At 42.1% G+C, this 23,997-nt stretch overlaps 1 protein-coding gene across 1 annotated transcript in view; it reads right to left on the reverse strand.

Moving 5' to 3' along the window:
- The window catches only part of sik2b (salt-inducible kinase 2b), a 46,731-nt gene that overhangs the window by 11,299 nt on the left and 11,435 nt on the right, over nt 1-23,997 (reverse strand). The window contains exons 4-6 of the mRNA XM_052079178.1: nt 8,718-8,879; nt 3,827-3,951; nt 3,497-3,620 (exon numbers count right to left, since the gene is read on the reverse strand). Coding sequence (XP_051935138.1) covers nt 3,497-3,620; nt 3,827-3,951; nt 8,718-8,879 — 411 coding nt within the window. The remainder of the gene's footprint in view (nt 1-3,496; nt 3,621-3,826; nt 3,952-8,717; nt 8,880-23,997) is intronic.

A 23,997-nucleotide genomic window follows, 5' to 3' on the forward strand; every position in this document is an offset into this window, starting at 1 on the left:
TTAGAGCAACAACCGAAGATATGTTCCTCCAAAGGACTAACTGCCCAAGGAAGGTTGTGGACCATGTCAGAATTGATGTTGCCGGAAGCTGGCTGGCTCTCCAACTGATTGACACACTGCTCCTAGCCATCATTGCACAATGCTTAATAAATACAGGCTATTAAGTTGTATAGACCTCAGGGCGGGGTAATGAGTGGAATGCAATCTGACAAAACACAAGAGGGTCCATCTCATTTAAACATAATTTTAAGAAAACATTTGTCAACATTAATACCTGTAGGGTTATTAGTCATATATTCTGTTGTTTGCCTGTTGGATTCTTTATTTATTTAATTTAAAAAAATGGGGGAGGGTTTCCTGTTTATTTGGCGTTATTGTTAACTGTTTTGTAAAGCGCTTTGTTACAGCTGCCGCTGTTGTGAAAGCGCTATATAAATCAGCATGTATTGTATTGTATTGTATTGTTGTTGCTGTATATTAGCCATGCTCCTTATGGCAGGACGACTGCAATAGAAATTAGCCTTTTGGCTATAATTGGGTGCATTTCAATTTTATCTTGTAAATGTTCAGGAATATATATTGTCGCTCTGCAAAACAAAAAAGAAAAAGAAAGAAAAAAAATTAATTACGCATCATTAACTGCAAAACAGCTTAAGTGAAGTAAATCTTTGGATTTATTGGTTATAAAAACAACATTGATAATCAATTATTCACAAAATGTAGGGCAATAACAGATAATGATGATATATATTCCTTGACAATTCACCCATCAATTATGCTCTCGTTTCCTTGATTCATAGAATATTATGCAAGATCTGTTCGTGTTCAATAAGTCATCCTTAATAAATGGTTGTGATCCAGAAAATGTGATTAGAATCTTATGACGTTTTTAGTCCAAGGGTTATACATAAACAAACAAAAAGAAAAGGACCAGATTACATCGGAACAAATCAATTGTGGCTTTTTAAATCTCTTCCCGAAGGAAAAATGCTAGGACTCTTCTGTACTGTAATTGCTTCAAATAAAGACATAACATCCGGTGCAATGCATGCAACTACCGGTAAGTTTGTGACAATGACAGGAAATGTGAAAAGAAAAATTTAGATGTCAGAAATATACAGCTTTTTATAACTCTAGTCATGCAACGAACTCTTTCCTAATTATTTGCATTTTTGCAGCCAATGACTTCTTGTGTTTGAATGCTACTCTGGTTTGCAGTTTCTCCTGCATTTGCATTTCAGCTCCGAATGTCTGCAATGGGTGTCAGACGTGCACAAATAGAAACCCGGTGTTGAGTTGACGGTTTCCCTGGATAACATGACTCATGCGTCCTCTGCGGTGTGCCAACGTCCAGCTGCGGAATAGAGAGAATGGTGGCAGACCATGTTCGCAGTGGTGAGATGTTCAAGTGAGGGTGAACTGGCCTGTGCAAGAACCACCGCTTTAGATGGTTTGGATTTTTTTCCCCCATAAAAACATTCATTTATAAATTGCATTTTACTTTAATTTGTATTGTCTTTAACTAATAATTATAATATTTTTGTCTTCTTTCTACCCGCAATCTTGCTGCTGTAGACTGTATAAAGGATATCTTAATCTTAATACTGAAATGTGTTTGATGATTGGAGGCGGAGGGCGGGGGTGACAAATATGCAGAAAAACAAAGAAATCAGGAAGGGGGCAAATAGTTTTTCACACCACTGTACTTACTGCCTGGTGAGATGAGCAACTGGAGAGCAGGCAGGAGCACAGCACATCCTGTTCTTGTTTTATGTTATGTGTTGTATTTATTATTTTACTTTATGTTAACTGTTTTGTTAAGCGCTTTGTTACAGCTGCCGCTGTTGTGAAAGCGCTATATAAATCAGCATGTATTGTATTGTATTGTTCTTACTTCCCAGGAACAGACTGTCTCTCTGCTACTCTCCTTCGTCACCATGCCTGTGCATGTTGATTGTTTCAAGATCCTCTCATAAACAAACAACGCATGTCACAAAGGCCCAACAATGGCCAATTGGATCAACCCCTGGTTGCTGGATGATAACCAAAAAGTTACATTGATGAAAATAATCAATTTGGTCAGTCCTGGAACTTATTACATGGCAGAGACAAGAGACAGGCACGGATCTAGAGGGGTTCGCTGGCTGGTCGTCGGGTTACATAAACAGCTCGGGTTCTGGACTTCATCTCTTGCCAATAAGCTAGCACGACTCCTCACAACTTGGCTGCTTTGACACAGTGTGCACATCACAGTGGAAATGTTTTCTATTACTGTGTGCCCTTGCCCTTAAGGATCCACCTCATTTACACAATGACCCCTTAAGGGAGAGCAGCCACACTAAGAGTCTGTTGACTCAAGGAGAAGGTGTGATGGTGTCACATGGAAAACAGATGTTTTTGTTCAGATGATACATGAATCAGAGATGGGCACTTTACCCTATTTTGCCGGTCTGTCCTCCGTCCGCAGCCTGGGTACCATTCCGTCATCCTTCCTCCCTCTTTATTGATATAATAATCATCCTCCGTCCCCGTCCTTTTAAAGCGCTTCCATCCTTGCATTTCATCAGTCCGTCCCCCTCCCGCCCAGGAAAAAAAAAAGAAGTGGTGCATGATGCTGTGGTAGAGAGGCTAATGGTAGGAGCAGACCCGTCACCATGAAATGCTTGCCATGACAGTCTAAACCCGCAATCTAAGAATCTAAAGTCACCTAATAGCCAAAGTGTAATCGATGGTCACCAAAATTTATGTTGACATCTTATACTCACATCAACCACTGAAAATATTAGAACGATCGCCCAAGTATCAGGGATTTTAGGGTGTTTTCCTCTACATAGAGGCGCTCACTGCAAAACTTTTGTCACTTCCCGAGAGAAACTGTCCATAAAATACAAAACACATGCCATGTCTTGCCACATTACACCACACCACAGCACACCACACTTTGAAAAATGTGCAAGACTCTCACATGCAAACATTGACGTATTCATCGCGCATGCGCCTGTGTGCCAAACCTTATTTTCAGTAACAGCGTGATTAGCTATTCCAGATAAGACTGGCCATTAATCAAACAAAAATTTATATTTTTAATGTCTTAGTGATAATCAGCTCAACATTGGGATTTCACAACACAAAAATATCTACTGTGATAAAATAATAATAATAATAATAATAAAATAATAATAATAATAATAACACAAACACTGTGAACACACACGAGAGAATACTTCTCACATTCGGTGAGAAGTATTACACACTTGAGACTGGCTCGACGTGTTTCTGTCAGTCGTTAGTGAAATGGGGGTCTGTAGGTACTTGACCCGGTTAAGGACGATTAAAGGCAGGACAAAAGCCCAATTCGGCCCCTGCTTAGTCCGTCCTTTTCCCCAATATGGACGTCTGTCTGAGACGGGTGGGTGGACGGACCCTTGCGTCCCTGGGAATGCTCATCTCTGATAGGCATCAATACACCAAACCTTGGCTAAAACGGGCTTCCTACCTTCAGTCATGAAGTAGGGGATGCGGAATCTTCCTTCCAAGACTCGCTGTCGGAGTACTGGCAAAGTGGGTCCGTCAAAGGGCAAGGCACCACAGACCAACACATATAGCACCACACCCATACTCTAGAACAATCCAAAAGACAGATGGCACAATTAAAAGTGGTTGTTACTACTCAAATCCAAAGATAAACAAGACGTTGCAAAAAGCAGCTAAATGAAGATGTAGCTGTCGCAATCGATGATTTGCTTCTAACAGTACCAGAGGAGACTTGCAGCGGAAAAGTGGCATTTGTTGCTGGGCCGTGGCACAGCTCATGCACGCAACGTACCCAGATATCCAGTTGTGGGCCCTCGTACTGTAGGCCCTCGAAGATCTCAGGCGCCGCGTAAGGGGGGCTGCCACACCATGTGGCCAGAGGCGTGCCAGGCTGAAAGAAGTTCCCAAATCCAAAGTCTGCCAAAGACAGACAGCCATTTGACAATTAAATTTTTTTAATCAATCTCGGTTACATGGTTATGTCAAAAATGACAAATCGACCCGATGCCACAAGGGTTTGTTCGCTATTATACATCAGTCGAGTGGAAGATAAGAGAGTAAGTAGTCCAGCAATCTGTCAGGAAAAAACAAATGACTAATGAAGAATAAGAGAAGAAGAAGAAGCTCAGAGACGCCACTTGTATGTGAAGACTATTCTATCTTTGTCATGTGGACTTACATTGTGCTACTGGATGGAAATACTAATTCTTGTATGCTCTGCATATGACAATGTTTGGTCGAATTAGTAATTCCATATAACATTGATATCTTCTCTCGACCTAACCAAAAACTCCTGTCAATAGTTGAAATGTCAAATAAAACTTACTACTGGAGTTGACATGAACAAGCATTTTCAGATGTAATCCTCAAATTCTGGAGCTTTTCTCGCATTACAGACAATTGCATCTCAATAAATTGGATAACCATGTAACATAGTTTGGATTCATTTAAAAAAAAGGAAACTTACTGTTAAATATTCACAACCAAAGCATTAAACATTTCATGATGTGATGCCCAAAATGTTGATGACTGCAGCGTAGAGCGAATGAAGACACCATATTCAGGATTTCAAGAAATTTGAATGTTACATAAAAGCCCAAATCATGTTTAACATGGGAATTTCATTTAGAACAGGCGATTGTAAAACATTTTAGTATTTCAATATTCTACATATCTTCTTTGTTTTGGTTCAGATGTTTTATCTCTGTGTTGTCCTATCGCTGTTGTGTGGGGCCGGCAGCTGAATAAAGTACGCACCGGCCTAGCACAGAGCGCTAATCCATCTTTTTTTCTCCATTCGTTGTACAAATATGTATTTTATACATCTTTTACAGGGGTGACTAATAAACAGCTTGAGGCAAACACACATCACCTCTTTTTGGAGAACTCTTTGCTATTTGCTGAAATGTGCTCAAGCACCAGTGCTGAAAACATATCGTGGTGATTCATTTTTTTATAGCAAGCTACTGCGGTACTTTGTTAATACTAATATGTTGTGAAACCGTATTTTCATATGTTAACACCAAATTTCTCTTGAAGAAACAAAATGCTGGTCTCCCTCTTTGCATCCGGGTGCCACTGGTGTCAGTGGGCTTTGCATAATGTGCTATATAAGCCGCATACTTTTATGATGAGCAAAGGGGCCCCCTGAATGGTCACCTGCGGCGCTAGAATCACATGAGCTCATCAAAGGCTTTGCTCCGACTGGTTGTCTGCAGAGCAAACAAGTTAGATTTTATCTTGGGAAAAGCATGACACAGGAGGGGTTCACACATACGCCAAATATACAAAAAATGGACACACACACACACACAGAGGCATCTGACTTAAGTGAGTAATGAATTGAAACAAGCTCATTTATTTATAAAGAATATAGCTTCCAAACACCCCCCCCCCCCTTGTTACAGCGGACATTTTCAACCTGAGCATCATTTTAGATTTCCAATGAAAAGGGAGTGTTAAAAAATGGCGATAGTCACTGGTCAGAAAAAAAACAACTCGTAAGTACCGTTTCTGTTTTACGAATGCAACCCCTGTGATTACAATGGCACCCACAGTTAGCAGGCACAGATAATGGCGCACACTTTACCCTCTGTCCTCATGCTTATTTTCCATCATTGGACACAGTTATGTAAAAAGGGAGGAGGGGGGGGTGGGCTAAAAGAATAAATAACGATGATTAAAAAAGTCATGATTACATAATGGGGCTGGAGGTGATGTCAGCATATGAGCGCAGACACACACGGACACACCCTGTGCGGTGTGAGGGCAAGAGACCGGATGAGTGCCACAATTCTGTCCGGTGCCACCCCCATTTACAATTAATGGGGTAACAATGTCGTCACAAACGTGAGCAGATCTTGCAGGGACTTATACTTGAATAATGGATTCCCTCATCACCCATACTAATTACGGCCATTGAATACTATGAATGGCAGATGTTAAAATCCAATGCACCACCAGCAATCTATTGAACAATACTTCCAATCTGCACACAAATTGCATCAGTTATGTGCTTCAATGTGCGTCAATCAGTGAATTAACAAAAAAGGCAAAAGATGTCAAGGATGACTAATGAATCGTAAAGACCATACAATTACAACACAGCAGAAATGAGTTGCAAACTTTAAGTGGTTTGGATGAAATAATTTGCCTGAGCATCTTTCAGTATGCTTCCATACAGGTACAGCAGCAGACATATTAAAGCAAATAAGTCAAAGTGGTGTGCAGGACACAGGGCTAAGAGCAATTGTGCTTACTGTGTGCTATTGCCGTGAAGGCAAATATGACACAGGTAAGAATTTTTTTTATTTTTATTTTTTTATTGCCAGTGTAAATGTATCTTCACAAGCTGTGACCCACATCGTGGAGCAGAATACTAAGCAGCCTGTTTGACGTCAAAAAGCTGCTGCACACTGCAGGCAAGCTGAACAGTGTATGTGACACACACAATTGCATGAGCGTAATTTTAGCCTCAACAATGGCACACTCGAAATGACTACAGCTAAAGGCTCATGAAAATTTGGTAGGCTAGCGCATCCGTTTATCATGCTAGGCTAGAAAGACATCTGAGCTCAAGAAACATTATGGCTGTTTATTGGAGCCAAATCATCCTGTGGCAAAATGAACCCAACTGTACTACTTTAGCGAAACAAGTCTTATAAAAACTCCATTAATAGCTATAGCTGTTGCTGGCTCAGGCTACCAAGTGCCTGCAGATATTAAGATATGCTAAATAAACAAGGATGGTTGAGTCATTTATTTGCCCCCATGACTCAAGTCGAGCTTCAGTTGCACAAACATGACAAATGATGCACCGTGATTTTTTTATCCTTGAGATTGAACAACAACAGACTCTTGGTGTGTTACAGTATGTCTTGTCACGAATTCAAGATGTTGAACATCTGATTAAATGTTGCATTTGTTTCATATGTCAAAAATTCAGACAGAGAGATGGTAGGTACTTTAAGAGATTTACAATTTGGTGTTGGTCCAAATGAGGAATGTTAGGGAATGGTGGAGGTCTGATTTCAGTTCTGGAAATGATATTGACCCCCATACCCCCCTCCCTCTAACCAGCTTCAAACGGTCCACCTTGCATTCCGAAAGGCTTTTTGAGGTGAAAACATGAAAGGCAATCCCTGCTGCCTCTACTCAGCAATCCACTTGCCATTGTGAGCGAAACAATAAATTCGCAAGGAAATTTTGGACAAGTTCAAAATCAAGAAGAACTGTGACAAGTAAATTCATTTCCGCTGCATGTATCTTTGATTTCGTTCTTTCGGGTCACAACCCATAGCTCGTGACCACAGGTGCAACAAAGAACACAGTAACCAAGTATGGGTGTGTTTCAAGTGTCGACTACTGTAAAGAAGTTAAAATTAGAGGTACCATTTTGTGAATATGCATGTACAGTATGTCATGACAATAGCGATTCTTCTACTGGTCTAACTAGCAGAGGCAGTGTTGATTCATTTGTTAGATTGACAAGATTCTCACACACCCAATATTGACTACTAATAGTGATAAGTAATTCATAATTTGCTAGCAATTTTAATGAGTCATTTTTTGTTGTCGTAGCGTTGCCATTTTTTGCATTCATGTCAATAAAACAAAAATGTCCTCTGACATGTCCCTCCATTTGTTAGGATGCATTCAAATCACACAGCAAATAATGCTGCTCATCTCCCTACAGAGCTTTTTTTCCCCCTTCTGCCTAATCACGAGCCCAGTAATGTTTTGTTCCTCGTTTTTCAAAGCTAATCTGCGCTGTGGACAATTGGCGGTGAGTCAAAAGAGTCTCTTTAAATTGGGGTAATAACATCTCTAGGTTATAATCTTGGGACCCATCCGAGAAACCTGTAAATGTGCCAGCAAAGTAACAGTAAGATGCTTTAGTCAAAATTGACCTTTTCTGCTTGGAACATTGGGTAGAAACAAACAGCAGTTCTAATTTAATGTTCTTGAACGGTTTCATTACTTAAGTATTGTTGAAACAACCGTAAAACCCTGCACAGTTCAAGCGCACAACTAATTACAGCCTCCAAATAATAACTAACTCACCCCCAGGGACGGCCAGTGTTCAGTAAATGCTGGAGGGGGACACAATTTTTCATCGGAGCAAATATGGGGCTCACATAAGACAATGTACTTCCTAACCACCGTATAGAAAGAAAAATGTTATTTTGAATCTCGACAAAATATGCGCATACGGGCAAAATAGGTAATGTTATGGATTATCTTTTTTTGATAATACATTTCTTAATGCATGTGTAAATGACAACATCCTAACCACACAACAAAGGGCTTGAAGCAAACGACAAAATAACCATAAACTCACTTTTTTTTTCTCAATACCAAGGGCTCTTTTGCGTAAATACTACCATTCAAAGATGACACAAAATTGAACAAGAAACCAACATCAAATGCAAAAACTGATTTTCCCTCCCTCCCTCCTGAGATCCCCTCCCTCCATCCCTCATACTACGACAAATAACCACATTGGTTTTCCATGCCAACATCTGGTATTGTTTCACTTTTTGCCCTTCATGGTTTGACCTTTCAAACATAAAGCTGCAGTGTGTATGTCAGTGCTGAAATCACAGTGTAGCTATGGATCAAAACCTTTTTGAATTAAAAAATTTATACATGTACCTGTATACTGGTCACTTGTGCTGTCGTACCTGCAATTTTAATGTTCATGTGGCCATCCAGCAGCAGATTCTCTGCCTTCAGATCCCGGTGGACAATTTTGCGGTTGTGACAATATTCCACCGCTGACAAGATCTGCCAGAACTTCCTCCTGGCCTCCATCTCACTCAGTCGGCCGTGCTTAGCCAGGTAGTCTGCAGCCAAATAGAGAGATAAATTGTTAGAATCGTAATAAGCAATGACTGCGCAGGCTTTACAAACACAAACCAAAGCATTTGACCAATCAATTCACTCTATGTTGCTGGATCTGTTCTCCGAGTAATTTATTGTTTTGTTTTGTTTTTTTATGAAGCGCAGGCAAGCTGCCAACTCCCGTTTATGGATGTGTTACATCACAGCATACTTTGTCCAGTCGGAGCAGGATACTGTCATTTTCTTTTATCCAGTACCACTTCATGTCGGACAGCATGAATGTATTACAGCTTTTTAGGAGGAAGGCAAAGAATGTGAAACATTGCTTCACTGCAGCAGTAGCAGAGAGAGAAAGAAAAAGACAGAAAGAGGGGGTGGGGGGTCTGCAGAAGGTTTTTATTGTGGATATAGAGTACAGGAACTTTAAGCGTTGATTCCTGTTTATCTATTGGCATGAGCAGATAGCAGTGGTCGTAGTTTAATGCAGCGTACCAATAAAATCTTGTGGAGTGTTGAAGAGCGAGATTGTTGAATTTGAATTTAGCAAAATTGCCCCCCCCCCCTTTGAAAGAATTGGCTTTTTTGTTCAAGATGTGAGGGAGCCAGACTATCTACCCAAACCAAACAATCACAACACATTCAACCAATGTGCTTCCCGTTCAAGTGACACGAAGGGCAGATAGTTGACAAATTATAAATTGAAACATAAGGAAATTAATGAAGAAAAAAGATGACAGACATGATGTAAATTTTAAGCAGTTTATAGGGTATAAGCTTAGCTAAGCGTTCTTGGTTTTGGTTTAATGGCAAAAAACACAAAACAGATTGAAGGAGCGCTATTAGTTGACAATTGGTTTTGTGACAAAATCACCAAAGAACTGAAAATTTGTCGTGGGTGATATTTACAGTAAAATTATCCAATTCAGGATATGTTCAAGTGATGTGTGGGTGTCCTGAAAACAACATTTTGGGTCATTTAAAAGAAATAAAATACATCACACAATGCGAGAAACATTTTATTTATATTTTATTACAAATATTGCCATAAAAATATAGTCGCACCTCTACTTATGAAATTAATTGGTTCTGGAAGACATTTCTTACCTAGAAAATGTAAGTAGAGATGCATTTTCCATGTAAATGTCCTAACTCGTTCTAAGCCCTCAAAAATTCAGACACAATTTTTTTGTTAAGCATTAAAATGCATCAAAATATGTAACATTTTAAAATTAGACTAGTGCACAATAAAGAGAATAAAGAATAAAAATCATGGTCATTTAACTTTTCACTGTTTGGTTTTTTTTTTGCCCTCTTTCATCCATGTTCTCTCTCAGAAGTGGTTTTTGCCTAGCGTTTTTTAAAGAATTGATCCAAGGATTTTTGATTTTGTCAGCTTTTAACAATCCCTTTAAAATGTCCAAGGCAAACATCAGCATAGTTAGCAATCGCCCAACTGGTGAACTATTTTTCTGCGTGATTCACATTTACGTAAAACTATCAGAAGGCCGCATGGCCGGAAGGGCAAATGACGAGGACGCATAGCTATCTATCGACACGCATAAACACATTCAGTAGAAGTACCTCTTAGCCAATAAGATGCCAGGATGATGCTCGGTCATAGCCAATGGCAGAGTAGCTATAAGTGTGTTGGGTTGAAGAAATTCGGAGCTGCGAATAGCAGGCCACACTGTATTTTTTACCTTTCGTGTCTTGAAATGTCTTTTATAACAAGAGGCAATATTTTCATGTTGAGGCGTTTCGTACCTTGAACATTTCATATGAAGAGACATTAGTCAGTAGAGGTACCACTATACACTCATCAGATATGTTACAGAGGACAATATATTTCCGATGGGCCAGTAATACACATCAAATGGCAAAATATTCAAAGACTCAAAAGTCTCGTAGAATAAATCATGCTTACGACATACTGTAACACTCATTCTCCATTGCTCCAAGGGAACGTTAAGTCATCCACAGGATAGTCAAGGAAATCCTTGCATCAGAAAAAAGGCTATTGATTAGATGGTAGCTGGTACATTCCAAAGAAGATGCCCTTCAGTGACCAAGACAGCGCTTATTTTTTCATACAAAGCTGCTAATCAAAAGAAACACCACAGAGAGGAATGTGCCGAAGAGGTCCAAGCGAACAGGTCGCTGAAGTAACATCATTCCTGTTTTGAGGCTACAATCAAAGCAAAGTAGTTTGCTCTTCAGCAGTTGCCGTGTTCATTCCATCTCTGGTTATCAAGGTAGCGCTCGGATGGACGTATGGTAGCACTGTGATTCACTGAAATATGAAATATGAAGTTCAACTAAACGCCCACTGTTCATTCCATCACTTTTGGCAGCTGCATTTTACTGACATGCCTTTTGTCTCCCATCAACACGGTAGTCCTAAATTAACGCAGCTTTTGACTCTTAAGGCATCACTCAATGGGATAGTTCAAGCACTTCTCATGGTAGGGAAACATATACTCGGTAAAATTGATCATAGCACCGAGACAACGTTGATGACATGCGATTGATTCTAACCGACAAAGACGTAAGCGATATGATTGGATCTCATTGTATTGGCTTTTAAAATAATTGGTCGATGGGGTGGCAAGAACAGGTGGTTGTGGATGGAAGTTGATGACTTTTATATGTTTACTAGCTGGTTCGCCGCCCTCCGGGCGGCTCATCAGCTAGTTCCTGCGGAAGGCTGGTAAGGTGGGCCTTCGGCCCACAAAAGTGTTGCTGCTTGGTTCAAGTTTTTGTTCATCTTCATTGCTTATCGCGAAAATAAAGAGATGTTTAGCTCTACTAAATAACTAACAATTTCATTGCAATGCTTGTGGGTAGACAACATTTTTTCGCTAAGATGCCCGCCCGATCGTAGTGAGCCACTGCCTGAGCGGCGCAGTGGCGGCGCGCAGCGGCGCGGTGAAGTAGGTACGTTTTGAAAAGGGACAGACGGAAGGACAGACCGCGTGCGGGACGACGCGCAATATATATATAGATATATATATCTATATATATTCATTCATTCATTCATTCATCTTCCGAGCCGCTTGATCCTCACGAGGGTCGCGGGGGGTGCTGGAGCCTATACCAGCTGTCTTCGGGCATTAGGCGGGGGACACCCTGAATCGGATGCCAGCCAATCGCAGGGCACACAGAAACGAACAACCATTCGCACTCACACTCACACCTAGGGACAATTTAGAGTGTTCAATCAGCCTGCCACGCATGTTTTTGGAATGTGGGAGGAAACCGGAGCACCCGGAGAAAACCCACGCAGGCCCGGGGAGAACATGCAAACTCCGTATCTATATATATATCCTTATATATTTATATCTTTATATATAATATAAAGATGGCCTTCTAGCTTGTTCCAGACCATATCTTGTCGTTGGGGGTGGGAATACAAACAGAATTTGGGTGAGCATTGATCACAGTAAAATGCCAATCGACAAGCATTGAAAATATTTTAGCAAGGTGGAGGAAGGGTTGCGGTGGGCACAGATGGATGCCCCTCATAGTCCAAGTCATAGTTAGCCTCCCGCCCCCGCAGCATGATCCTGCGGACCGATTCAATTGAGAAAGGTACTAAGGTTTAATAGAGACTTCACTTTGATATTTAGAAATGACTATTGATTGTTGGTTGAATGAAGAAAGACACATTATGTAACTGGGTAGCTCGGTTGTCATATGTTAACAACACTTAAAATTCAATTAACCGCACATTACAGCCGCAAATGTTCTCAGCTAATTCCCTTGACTGGGAAATATCAATTACAGTGTTTTCTGTTCCTAACCTTCAACCCTAACTCATTGGTATGTGACCTAAATAGAGAGACACATGACATCGGGGACCTTACATTGTCCAACAACCTACGACATGTCCAACCTGAGATTTTACCACTGACTGTCAAAAGCTTTTGTTTCCAATTGAGCAACACGCATTGTGAACTCCGGTTGAACAAGTCACCCATAATCACTGGTCCGTTAAATTGACAATGAGTACCCAAACCGAGTCAAAATCAAGTAGGATGAGTAATCCCTCAAGAAAATGTTGGCCAAGGCAAAGAACTCAACAGAACAAGCATGAATCATGGGCATCTTGGGGAACAGATCAACAGTCGCTCTGCTGTGCCAAAGGATTGAAGTGTTGACTGTGCTGGCTGAAGAATTGAGTCTCTTAACAGCTGCTCAGGTTTAGATGGGACAAACAGTATGTCTACGGGGAGGACTGCTGGATTGATCTTTGGTCTAACTTCAGATCGCACCGCAGTGGAAAGAGGAGTAGAGAGTCTGTGGGTGTGGAGGACAGGGGGCAAAAACACGCAGTCTCTTTCCAGATCACTAACTGATAGCCAAGCCATTGAAATGCATCAACAACATTAAAGTCACATATATGCGTACGCAGAGAGACACTGGTGATTATTTCATTTTGGAGCGCCAAGCGCTTAAAAATGGCTCAGAGCCAGCTAGAGCTCAAACTTGGTTTTTAACTTCAACTCCTTCAACTTTTCCAAGTTTGGTTGGGACGCGGACATTTAAAAAGGTTTGAAATTAAATGCTTATTTTGATGATATCTCAAGACGACATCTGATCAAAAATATTATTCAACCCTTTGACACTTGCATAGATATTGCTTCCAGTCAGTTGGATACTGAGGTTATCCTCTCAAACACCAAGTTAAAAGCATTGTCAAAAAAAACTTTCATGAATGATTTGTCCCTAGATATGTTCTAGTATCTAAATCCTATTCCAGCCTGGTGATTATAGTTCATTGCTGTAAAATTAGAGCTCTATTAGTCTATAACCCCAGGGCATAATCTTGGGGGATTAAACCTTGATGTTATTCCACATACTGTTAGTTTTATATTACAGCTGACATTTATAAGGCTAACTCAATAAAAGCTTGAAACTTTAATGTTTGATCCAGCGAGCACTCTCTCAGTGTTGTCCAACGTGCTTAGAATCATTGAAATGAATGACTTAAGCAGGTGGAAAGGGGAATCACACATGCAACCTTGGCAAAATGCTTATTTTACTGAATCACTTCAAGCCAACACCAAGAGGTGCACACCCAACTAGACTTTAAAAACTTCTCCAAACCTTCAGATATATTATTTTATGTCTGAGCAACACTACTTTTGATTTTAGAGGGTACGTCAGGGAGTAAAAGGTCAGTTGCTTGCAAAAGGCCAGTACCCTTGCCACTCAGTGCTCTTCTGGGTGCAATTTTCAAACAATCTTCATCAAACTATTTTTTCCCCTCTGATGACACTGATACAAGTTGCTTGAGGTAGCTGAGGTCAAACATCAGACTGCTGTTTATTTTTCAACTTTTCACTGGTCTGAAAACTAACCTGTGATCATTTGACACGAACTGCCGGCTGCTGACAGATGATTTTCTAGATCGTTCCCATGTAATCAATGTCTTGAAAAAATGTTTTTCCAGTACATTAAGTACATGAGGATTATTCATGTATCGGCTATGACCTATCTGGTCTCCAATTCAAATCAATGAGATATGGATGTAAACAGTTTGTTTTTGCAACAATGTGGAATGTCCTGACATTCCACAGTTCCAACCATGATGAATCGGTTTTCAGTATGTAGATAAGCTTTGGTCCTTGAAATCTAATTTGTAAAGAGTGTAAATTTGAGTTTCGCTGATCATGTAACAATGACTCATGTCCTTTGCGATTGGTCAAACATAGCCCACTGTCACCCACTGCCATTTTGAAATGAAAAAAATAAAATAAAATATACATTTCAAGCATTCAAGTTAATTCAAAAATTGACAAATTGACATTTGTCACTGCACTGCAATGTGGTTACGCAACATGGTCTTCTACATTTGCTTGTGTATAGAGACACAAGATATAATCACGAAAAACAGGTTTACTCCTTTGCAGAAATATGGAATGAGATGCATATTAATCCTTTCAAGATCACAGAAAAACATTCTGTGCAGTCAATCTTATCAGTCTTTAATCATGTCAACATCAAAGACACACTGGTGTCCAAATAGTCCCAGTGACCCCATGATATGACTGAGCAAACGAGCTGCCTTACGGAAATAGGGCGGTGTATCAAAAATAGGATTTCTTTGAAGGCAACAACGTCTCCTTCCTTTCCTATCAGGCAAACTGAGATCTGTGTGAGTGAGCGAGCTCTCTGTCAGCTTCAACGCTCCCCTCATCACGCCAGTAGTGCTTTCTTAAATATGCATGCCCTACATTTCCCCACCACCTTACAAATTTCAACGGACATCCCCAACACGCAAGTCTATTCTATTCTGCTTCCTTTTTTCATCAAGCATCCATTCACTGGACTGCTGCTATATTTGCATTTGACCCAATTTCTAGGTTTGATCAGTCCAGTAGTTTTCACATATCTTGAGGCGCAGCGTACACCAAGGCACATCAGTAAACAGAGGGTGTCCACATCCCCCTTGGGAAAGCATTAACATCGCCATCTCCAACTGCCTGTGCCATATTCCGCTCGGCTTTCACATATGGGGTATGTCAAAATTGTTCCACGACTGGTGTCACGAAAGATACATTTCTACACCCACACTACGAGCATGTGATCTTTTCCAAGATCAGGGGGGTCACCAAGGCACCCCGTTTCAAATAAGTGAGTGACATCAAAAACAGTCATGACAATCGAATCCCTTCAGGTGTTCATCATGGCGTGGCAGGAATAGCTGGGAAAGCGTGTTTTCAGGGGATTACTTGGAAGGGGAAAACTAATAGTTTGTATTTGAAATATCTTTTGTGACACCAGTCCTAGACTTTTTTGACAAACCTTGTATATGCATGCACGCAGCTTATCGTGCTCATATGCAACCTCGTTGGCCCATTGTGACTGATCGACACGCATATCGTCCAATATCACATCGGATTGGGGGTTGAACCGCCTCAATGTTCGTCTGTGTCTCACATGCGATTTGAGCAAATCGCACAATATCCTATTCAAGAAATATATGCACTCAGTTCAGTCAGCATCAAGACTGTGTGCATGTGTTTGGTTTCTTCTTTGAGGCTTATTTGCTAACACTAAATGCTAATGCTGGCTTTGTCAATTATCAAAAAGTAAAAGGCCCATTTATAGTGATTAAACTCCTTTTACACTTAAGACTGTTACTAAAATAGGTGTGTGACTTTGATTATGCCCTCACTCATCATTCAAATTTAGCGGGTGCAAAGAGTGTTTTTTTGTTTTAAATATTAACAGTGGTTAATTATTTTTTTTTTATATACACTTTGTGTGACAGGAATGTTACTTCAAACATGACCTGTACAGTTAATAAAATATTCCCGGTAATGATGGCTGACTGGAGAGAGACTCAATTCAAACTGTATTCTTTCTAATGGGAAAATGTGTCTTGAGATTCGAATAAACTGGCGTGACCTTTCAGGTTTCACTGTGCATGACTGTACAATCCAATGTCAAAACACTTTCAATGCAGTCTATATCTGCCTCCCTGAGTCAAAGCTGATGATGACATATACACTTGCTCTTGCATAACAATATTCCATTGTGCAATCAGGGCAAGGGGGTCAGAGGAATCAGGACACAATGGTTTTGTAAATCCCGCCAAAGATCCAAGAGGAAATATTCAGACCGTGCAATGTGAAATAACCATCCGTCATTGGTTATTTAAGAGAGACGAGGTGAGAATGAGATGCAGTGGCAGCTCGACAAACAAGCCTACATGGATCTTTCTCTATGGGCATCATTGTAACATTCCATTTTTCTTTTTTTTTTTTGTGTTCTCTTTTCTTGCCGTCTGCTTCCTCGCTCTCTGTGGGTCACATGAACAGGAATGGCAGCTGCTGAGTCAACATCACAAGTGGAACACTGGCCTCACATACACTCACACAGGACCATTACGTTGACTGTTGAGTAATCCTCTCAAGCCAACTGTGTCTGGAATTAGGTTTGATACATTCTCAGACAGTCTAATAGGTGAAGTTAATTAGTTATGTGGATCATGATCTTCTCATAAGTCCATATCTGATCGATCTTTCCCTGCCATTCTCTTGTGCAATAGTGTAAGGCATGCTTTTTTTTTTCCAGATCGGAGTGGGCCGCACAGATGAGAAAAAGATTTAAGCCTTGACAAGAGAAAACGTAATGCAAAGATAATGACTCCGGTTACATCATTTTCCAAAACTTCACTTCAAAGGTCTAAGAGTGGAACAGGGGATGGGGGGTGACTAAACAGCATAAAGCAAAAATGAATCTGCACGCAAACATGCCTTTGTGGCGAACGGGCTTCCTTCTGCAACGAAGTATGATAGCAATCAATATTTAACCAAAAAAAAAAGGTCTATTTAATTAGATAAAATCAAACTATAGCATTTTCAGACTTTTGCTGTCAAGAAAACATTCACTTAGGTGATATACGGTAATACTTCTGCGGAGTCAGGATGGTGTGAGACTTCTGCGGAGTCAAGAAGTGGTGGAGTTATAAGACACTTCTCGCACAGTCCAAGTGTCAATGTAGTACCGGTAAATAGATTTGCTCTCAAGCTATTTTCAGCACTTCAGATTGGTTCATAATTTGTTACAATATAATAATTTACAGGCCACATGGGGACCAACCATTGGTATCAATTTGTGGAATAAAATATGAAATTGACTATGTTTGGACATTTGAGGGTTCCGGCTGACAACAACAATATTTTTCTAGCAATTCTGAACATATACGTTGATAAATTTGCAGAAGCAGCAATAGTGTCTACGCAACACTAACCACTCTGTTTTCTGTTGGTTTTATTGGGCTAGGGCGCAGTGCTTGTTGGCATCCTCCAGTGTAAAGTGCCTTCAGATATTAGAACCTATTGCATTTTGATCACGTGTTGAGGCGACCTCAATGACTCGAGAATGTTGCAGGCAGTTCACATGTTCTTCTGTTTAAAACAACAACAAAATGAATTCCGGACTAGGATGTTTTGAACAAAAATATAATACAAATATTTTACATCATCAACAACATGATTGTGGGACTGTTGTTGATGTTTCGTCTGAGCCGATCAATTACAACGTGACAAATGAATAGTTGCAAATTTACAAGTCTGGGTAAATATGTCTTTCACTAGTTTTTGGAATACCAATCTAAATGGATTTAAAACATTTGCTAAACAGCCCTGCAAATATTTGACTGTGTGAGTAGCCTGCAGTGTCATCAGCCAATCATAACGGTTGCAGAAATATGTGTGTTTTAAAGAACAGTCCTGCAGTTGATGCAACCACTTAAAAAAAAAAATAGTGTACTCTGTTTTTTGGTCCCCAAAGGATGACCCGTTTGCTGGGTTGGAGATAATAATAATAATACATCACATTTGTAAGCGCCTTTCACAACACTCAAGGACACTGTACAGCCAAGACCAATAGTAAAACACAGATAAAATAATAAATAAAGAAAGAAAGATTTAAGGCGGGTAGGCAAGTCTGAATAGGTGGGTTTTGAGCTGGGTTTTGAATAAGGAAAGAGAGTCAATATTACGAATGTTGGGAGGAAGTGAGTTCCAGAGTTTGGGGGCAGAGCGACTGAAGGCTCTGCACCCCATTGTACTGAGACGGGCAGAGGGTAGAAAAAGGTGGAGGGAGGATGAGGACCTGAGTGAGCGAGAGGGAATGGAGATTTGAAGAAGATCTGACAGATAGGGGGGCGCAAGGTTATGGATGGCTTTGAATGTATAGAGAAGTATTTTGAAGTTGATTCTAAGTTTGACAGGAAGCCAGTGGAGCTGTCGGAGGATGGGGGTGATATGATGGAAGGAGGGGGTTCTCGTGATGATCCGGGCTGCTGAATTCTGAACAAGTTGAAGTTTATGGAGGAATTTTTGATGGACACCGAAGAGGAGTGAGTTGCAGTAGTCAATACGGGAAGTGACGAGACTGTGAACAAGGATAGCGGTGGTGTGCGGAGTGAGTGAGGGACGGAGGCGGTTTATATTGCGAAGGTGGAAATGAGCGGACCGGGTAATGTTATTGATGTGGGAGTGAAAGGATAGTGAACTGTCAAGGATGACACCCAGACTCTTCACCTGGGGGGAAGGAGATATAGTGGCATTATCAATTGTGAGGGAGAAACTGTCGGCTTTGTTTAGAGTGGATTTGGTACCGACGAGTAGGAGTTCAGTTTTATTGCTGTTTAGCTTGAGGAAATTGTGGGTGAACCAAGATTTGATTTCTGAGAGACAGTGAGAGAGGGACGAGGGTGGGAGAGAAGCGTCGGGTTTGCTGGAGAGATAGAGCTGGGTGTCATCCGCAAAGCAGTGAAAGTGTAAGCCAAATTTGCGGAAAATGTTTCCGAGTGGAAGGAGGTAGACAATGAAGAGGAGCGGACCGAGGACAGAACCCTGGGGAACACCAGAAGAAACGGGGAGGGATTGTGAAGAGATATCACACTGCACACACTTGTCTGGTTTCAACAAAGACTAAGATCTTCTGTTCCCTCTTTCCACATGAGTGGCTTTATTTGCGATATATACATATATAAAAAAAAAAAAAAAATCCTCGTCTCACCCCTCGGGTGGTGTCCATTCCTCATTCAGCTCGGGTCCCTACCAGAGGCCAGGAGGCTCGAGGGTTCTGCGCAGTGTCCTTGCTGTTCCCAGCACTGCAGATTTCTGGACTGAGATGTCCGATGTTGTTCCCGGGATCTGTTGCAACCACTCATTTAGTTTGGGGGTCACTGCCCCGAGTGCTCCGACCACCACAGGCACGACTGTCACCTTTACCTTCCAGGCTCTCTCCAGCTCCTCTCTGAGCCCTTGGTATTTCTCGAGTTTCTCGTGTTCCTTCTTTCTGATGTTTCCATCACTTGGGACCACTACATCCACTACAACGGCTTTCCTCTGCCCTTTATCTATGATTACGATATCTGGTTGGTTCGCCATTACCCTCTTGTCAGTCTGGATCTGGAAGTCCCACAGGATATTCGCTCTGTTATTCTCCACCACCTTCGGAGGTGTTTCCCATTTTGACCTTGGGATTTCCAGTCCATACTCCGCACAGATGTTTCGGTAGACTATGCCAGCCACCTGGTTATGGCGTTCCATGTAGGCTTTCCCTGCCAGGATCTTACACCCTGCAGTTATGTGTTGGATTGTCTCAGGTGCCTCTTTGCACAACCTACACCTTGGGTCTTGTCTGGTGTGGTATATCTGGGACTCAACGGCTCTGGTGCTCAGGGCCTGCTCCTGAGCAGCCAGGATGAGTGCCTCTGTGCTGTCCTTCAGGCCAGCCCTCTCTAGCCACTGATAGGACTTCTTGAGATCGGCCACTTCAGTTATGGTCCGGTGGTACATCCTGTGTAGGAGCTTGTCCTCCCATGATGGTCCATCTTCCAGCGCCTCATCAACTGTTCCCCATTGTCTGAGACATTCTCTGAGTACGTCATCCGTTGGAGCCTTCTCCTTGATGTATTCATGGAGCTTGGATGTTTCATCCTGGACAGTGGCTCTCACACTCACTAGTCCACGGCCTCCTTCCTTTCGGCTTGCGTACAGTCTCAGGGTGCTGGATTTGGGATGGAACCCTCCATGCATGGTTAGGAGCTTTCGGGTCCTAACGTCCGTGGTCTGAATCTCTTCCTTTGGCCACCTTATTATTCCTGCAGGGTATCTGATCACTGGCAGGGCATAGCTGTTTATTCCCCGGGTCTTATTCTTGCCATTGAGCTGGCTTCTTAGGACTTGCCTCACTCGCTGGAGGTATTTGGCCGTAGCCGCTTTCCTTGTTGTCAGTTCGAGGTTGCCATTGTCTTGTGGTATACCGAGGTACTTGTAACTGTCCTCAATGTCTGCTATTGTTCCTTCAGGGAATGAGAGCCCTTCAGTGCGGACTACTTTTCCTCTCTTAGTCACCATCCGACTACATTTCTCAAGCCCGAATGACATCCCGATGTCGCTGCTGTAGATCCTGGTCGTGTGGATCAGGGAGTCAATGTCCCTTTCGCTCTTAGCATACAGCTTTATGTCATCCATGTAGAGGAGGTGACTGATTGTAGCTCCATTTCTGAGGCGGTATCCAAAGCCTGTCTTGGTGATTACTTGGCTTAGGGGGTTCAGTCCTATGCAGAACAGCAGTGGGGAGAGTGCATCACCTTGGTATATGCCACATTTGATGGACACTTGGGTAAGTGGCTTGCCATTGGCTTCAAGTGTGGTTTTCCACATAGTCATCGAGTTCGCAACGAAGGCTCTTAGGGTCCTGTTCACCTTATACAACTCCAAGCATTCAGTGATCCATGTATGTGGCATTGAGTCATAGGCTTTCTTGTAATCAATCCAGGCTGTGCACAGGTTGGCACGTCGGGACCTGCAGTCTTGTGCGACTGTTCTGTCAACCAGGAGCTGATGTTTGGCTCCTCTGGTATCTCTAGCAATGCCCTTCTGTGCTTCGTTCATGTATTGATCCATGTGTCCACTTATCTTAGCCGCAATGATGCCTGACATGAGCTTCCATGTTGTGGAGAGACAGGTTATTGGCCGATAGTTGGATGGGACCGCACCCTTTGAGGGATCCTTCATGATCAGGATCGTTCGCCCTTCGGTTAGCCATCCTGGGTGAGTCCCATCCCTCAGCAGATGGTTCATTTGTGCTGCTAGGCGCTCATGGAGTGCTGTGAGTTTCTTTAGCCAGTAAGTGTGGACCATGTCCGGGCCTGGTGCTGTCCAGTTCTTCATTTCTGAGACTCTTTCCTGTATGTCTGCCACTGTTATGGTAACTGGGTTCTGTTCAGGGAGGTTACTGTGCTCCTCTTTCAGGGTCACCAGCCATTGTGCACTGCTGTTATGTGCAACCTCCTTCTCCCATATGCCTTTCCAGTACCTTTCAGTTTCCAGTCTTGGTGGGTCAGCTCTGTTGTTCGGACCCTGCCACTGAGCGTACACTTTCGCAGACTATTCGCGAACAGCCTGTTTATTCGTCTGGCCTCATTCTCTTTCGTGTATCGCTTTAGGCGGCTGGACAAGGCTTGGAGCCTTTGTTTGGCAGTTTCGAGTGCTTCAGGTATGGTCATCTGGATGTACCTCTCGGGTATCGGCCTTTTCATCACACCTCTCTGGGCCTCCGTCAATTGACTCACATCTTTCCGTGCCGCCTTGATCTTAGCCTCCAACCGTCTTATCCATGGTGGGTAACGCATCTCATGGCTTCCATGGTTGCTCTTATAGCCAAGCATTTCAAGGATCACTGATGCTGAAGCGTATATCAGCTCATTGGTTTCCGTGATTGTTACGGTAGGGATCGCCCTCAGTGCTGCATTCACACTTTCCATGAGACTTTCAGGTGGTACTTCACAGAGCCGTTGTAATCGGTTTCTAGGTTGCCCAGCTTTCATTCTCACCATGATCTTAGCTTTCAGGTCAGTTGCTGATTTGCTCAGCATTTCATTCATTGGGGCTGGCCTCCCAATCTCATCATCTGCATTCATTGGGGCTTGCCTCCCAATGTCTGGTTTGACCTCCTCCTCTGATCTGGCAGCCTGGGGCCCTTCACCAAGGACCCTCATCAATCTCAAGTTGTGACAGCAGTTGCCGTTTGTGGATGTTGGAACACTGAGTTACTAGTTGTTTCGTGGTCAACCGTGACTGTGGGTTTCGAAGAAACCATTCAGCCCACATTCTCTGCATGTAACCCCTCTGACTAGGGTTGCTTGAGTAGTAGCATTCCAACAGAGCCATGTTATCGCATCTCGTCCATCTCCGCTTTGTTCCAGTAGCCCATTTTTCATCAAGGTGCTCTGGTTCCCCAGCACCTGACGCAGACCTTGTTTGGCAGGGCGACGTTTGAGCCGGCATGTCATTCATTGTATTGTCTCGCGTCATTTTATGAGGTAGGCATTAGCGTGCAGGATCTTGCCCAAGGACCCACACTGGATGGTGTTATGTGCTCATTTTTTTTTTTGCCCCAAGCGGGATTCCAACCACCGTCTCCCGTATGCCAAACCGATGCCTTAACAACTGAGCTATCCAGCCGCGCATATATATATTATATATTTGCACACTCTTGAGGTGCATGTGACTGTACTGAAATAAAAAAGTAATAATTTGATCATAAACATTTGCTATGCCTTCACTATGATGTCCTGCTACCATGTTGAAAAAGCCTTTTAATAACCCTATCTAAACATTCCAAATGGTTCAGAAAATTCAACAATGATTGTCGAAAATGCGTGGATGGCCTTTCTTCACTTGTCTCAACCCACCAATCTTGCATGTCCCCGACCTCACGCTTTGTCGGTTGTCTTGTCTGTGGGTATGCAGTGTCGGGTTTGAACGTTTTTTTTTTTGGGTGGTTAGGATGAAGACAAAGTCATTTTCATTCGTGGTACCTTGTAGGCCACATCTATGCGCATGTGAAATTGCCACTGTTGGTGGCTAATCGCAAAGACCGTTCTGGTCTCATTTGGTGATTGATGCTTTTCCGCTCAATTACAATCATGTGGTTATTGTTGATGGGTTGTTTTCCAGTTGTGATTTAGAGACATGTTGTTGACAGCTGGCAACATAAATGGTTATTTCACCAATTTTTATTCAACGCCTATGGACAGGTTGTGACATTAGGGCTTTATGGGTGGTGACCTTGTCCGGCCGCCATGAGCCATATTGTGGTGGACCAGTGAGAAGCAGTTCTCTGTATTTATGAAATAATATGCAAAGTTATAGTGATGTTTTCATATTTATTGCCTATTTATACTGCATAGATGCACTCATGGCAATAACTCCGTTCTAACCTCAGTAAAATTGCATTGCAATGGCACAAACGATCATAGCTTTCTGACTATACGTAGCTCAGAAGTCGGACCAGTCAAAAAATTGCATCATGAGGAAGAGAAAAAAAAGTCGCTCCAGAGTCCATGTATATTGGGGGGAAATTTATTTTGCAAAAACTGAGACCAAGAATAATAGAGCTCGGACCGGCACCAACATTCCTGTTCCTATTCGGAAAACCTCCCGGCACGCACTGCTTCACTCTGGCTGTTTAGAAACGCAAAGTGCTGCTCAAATGTGCCGTTTGGTTATTCAGAGTGCTTGAAAAAAGGAGTGCCAGAACCCTGTGCATAAGGCAGTACAAGGAAAGTTAACAGGTTCAAGCTGG

This window comes from Hippocampus zosterae, chromosome 10 (assembly GCF_025434085.1).
Source record: "Hippocampus zosterae strain Florida chromosome 10, ASM2543408v3, whole genome shotgun sequence".
NCBI classification, from domain to species: domain Eukaryota; kingdom Metazoa; phylum Chordata; class Actinopteri; order Syngnathiformes; family Syngnathidae; genus Hippocampus; species Hippocampus zosterae.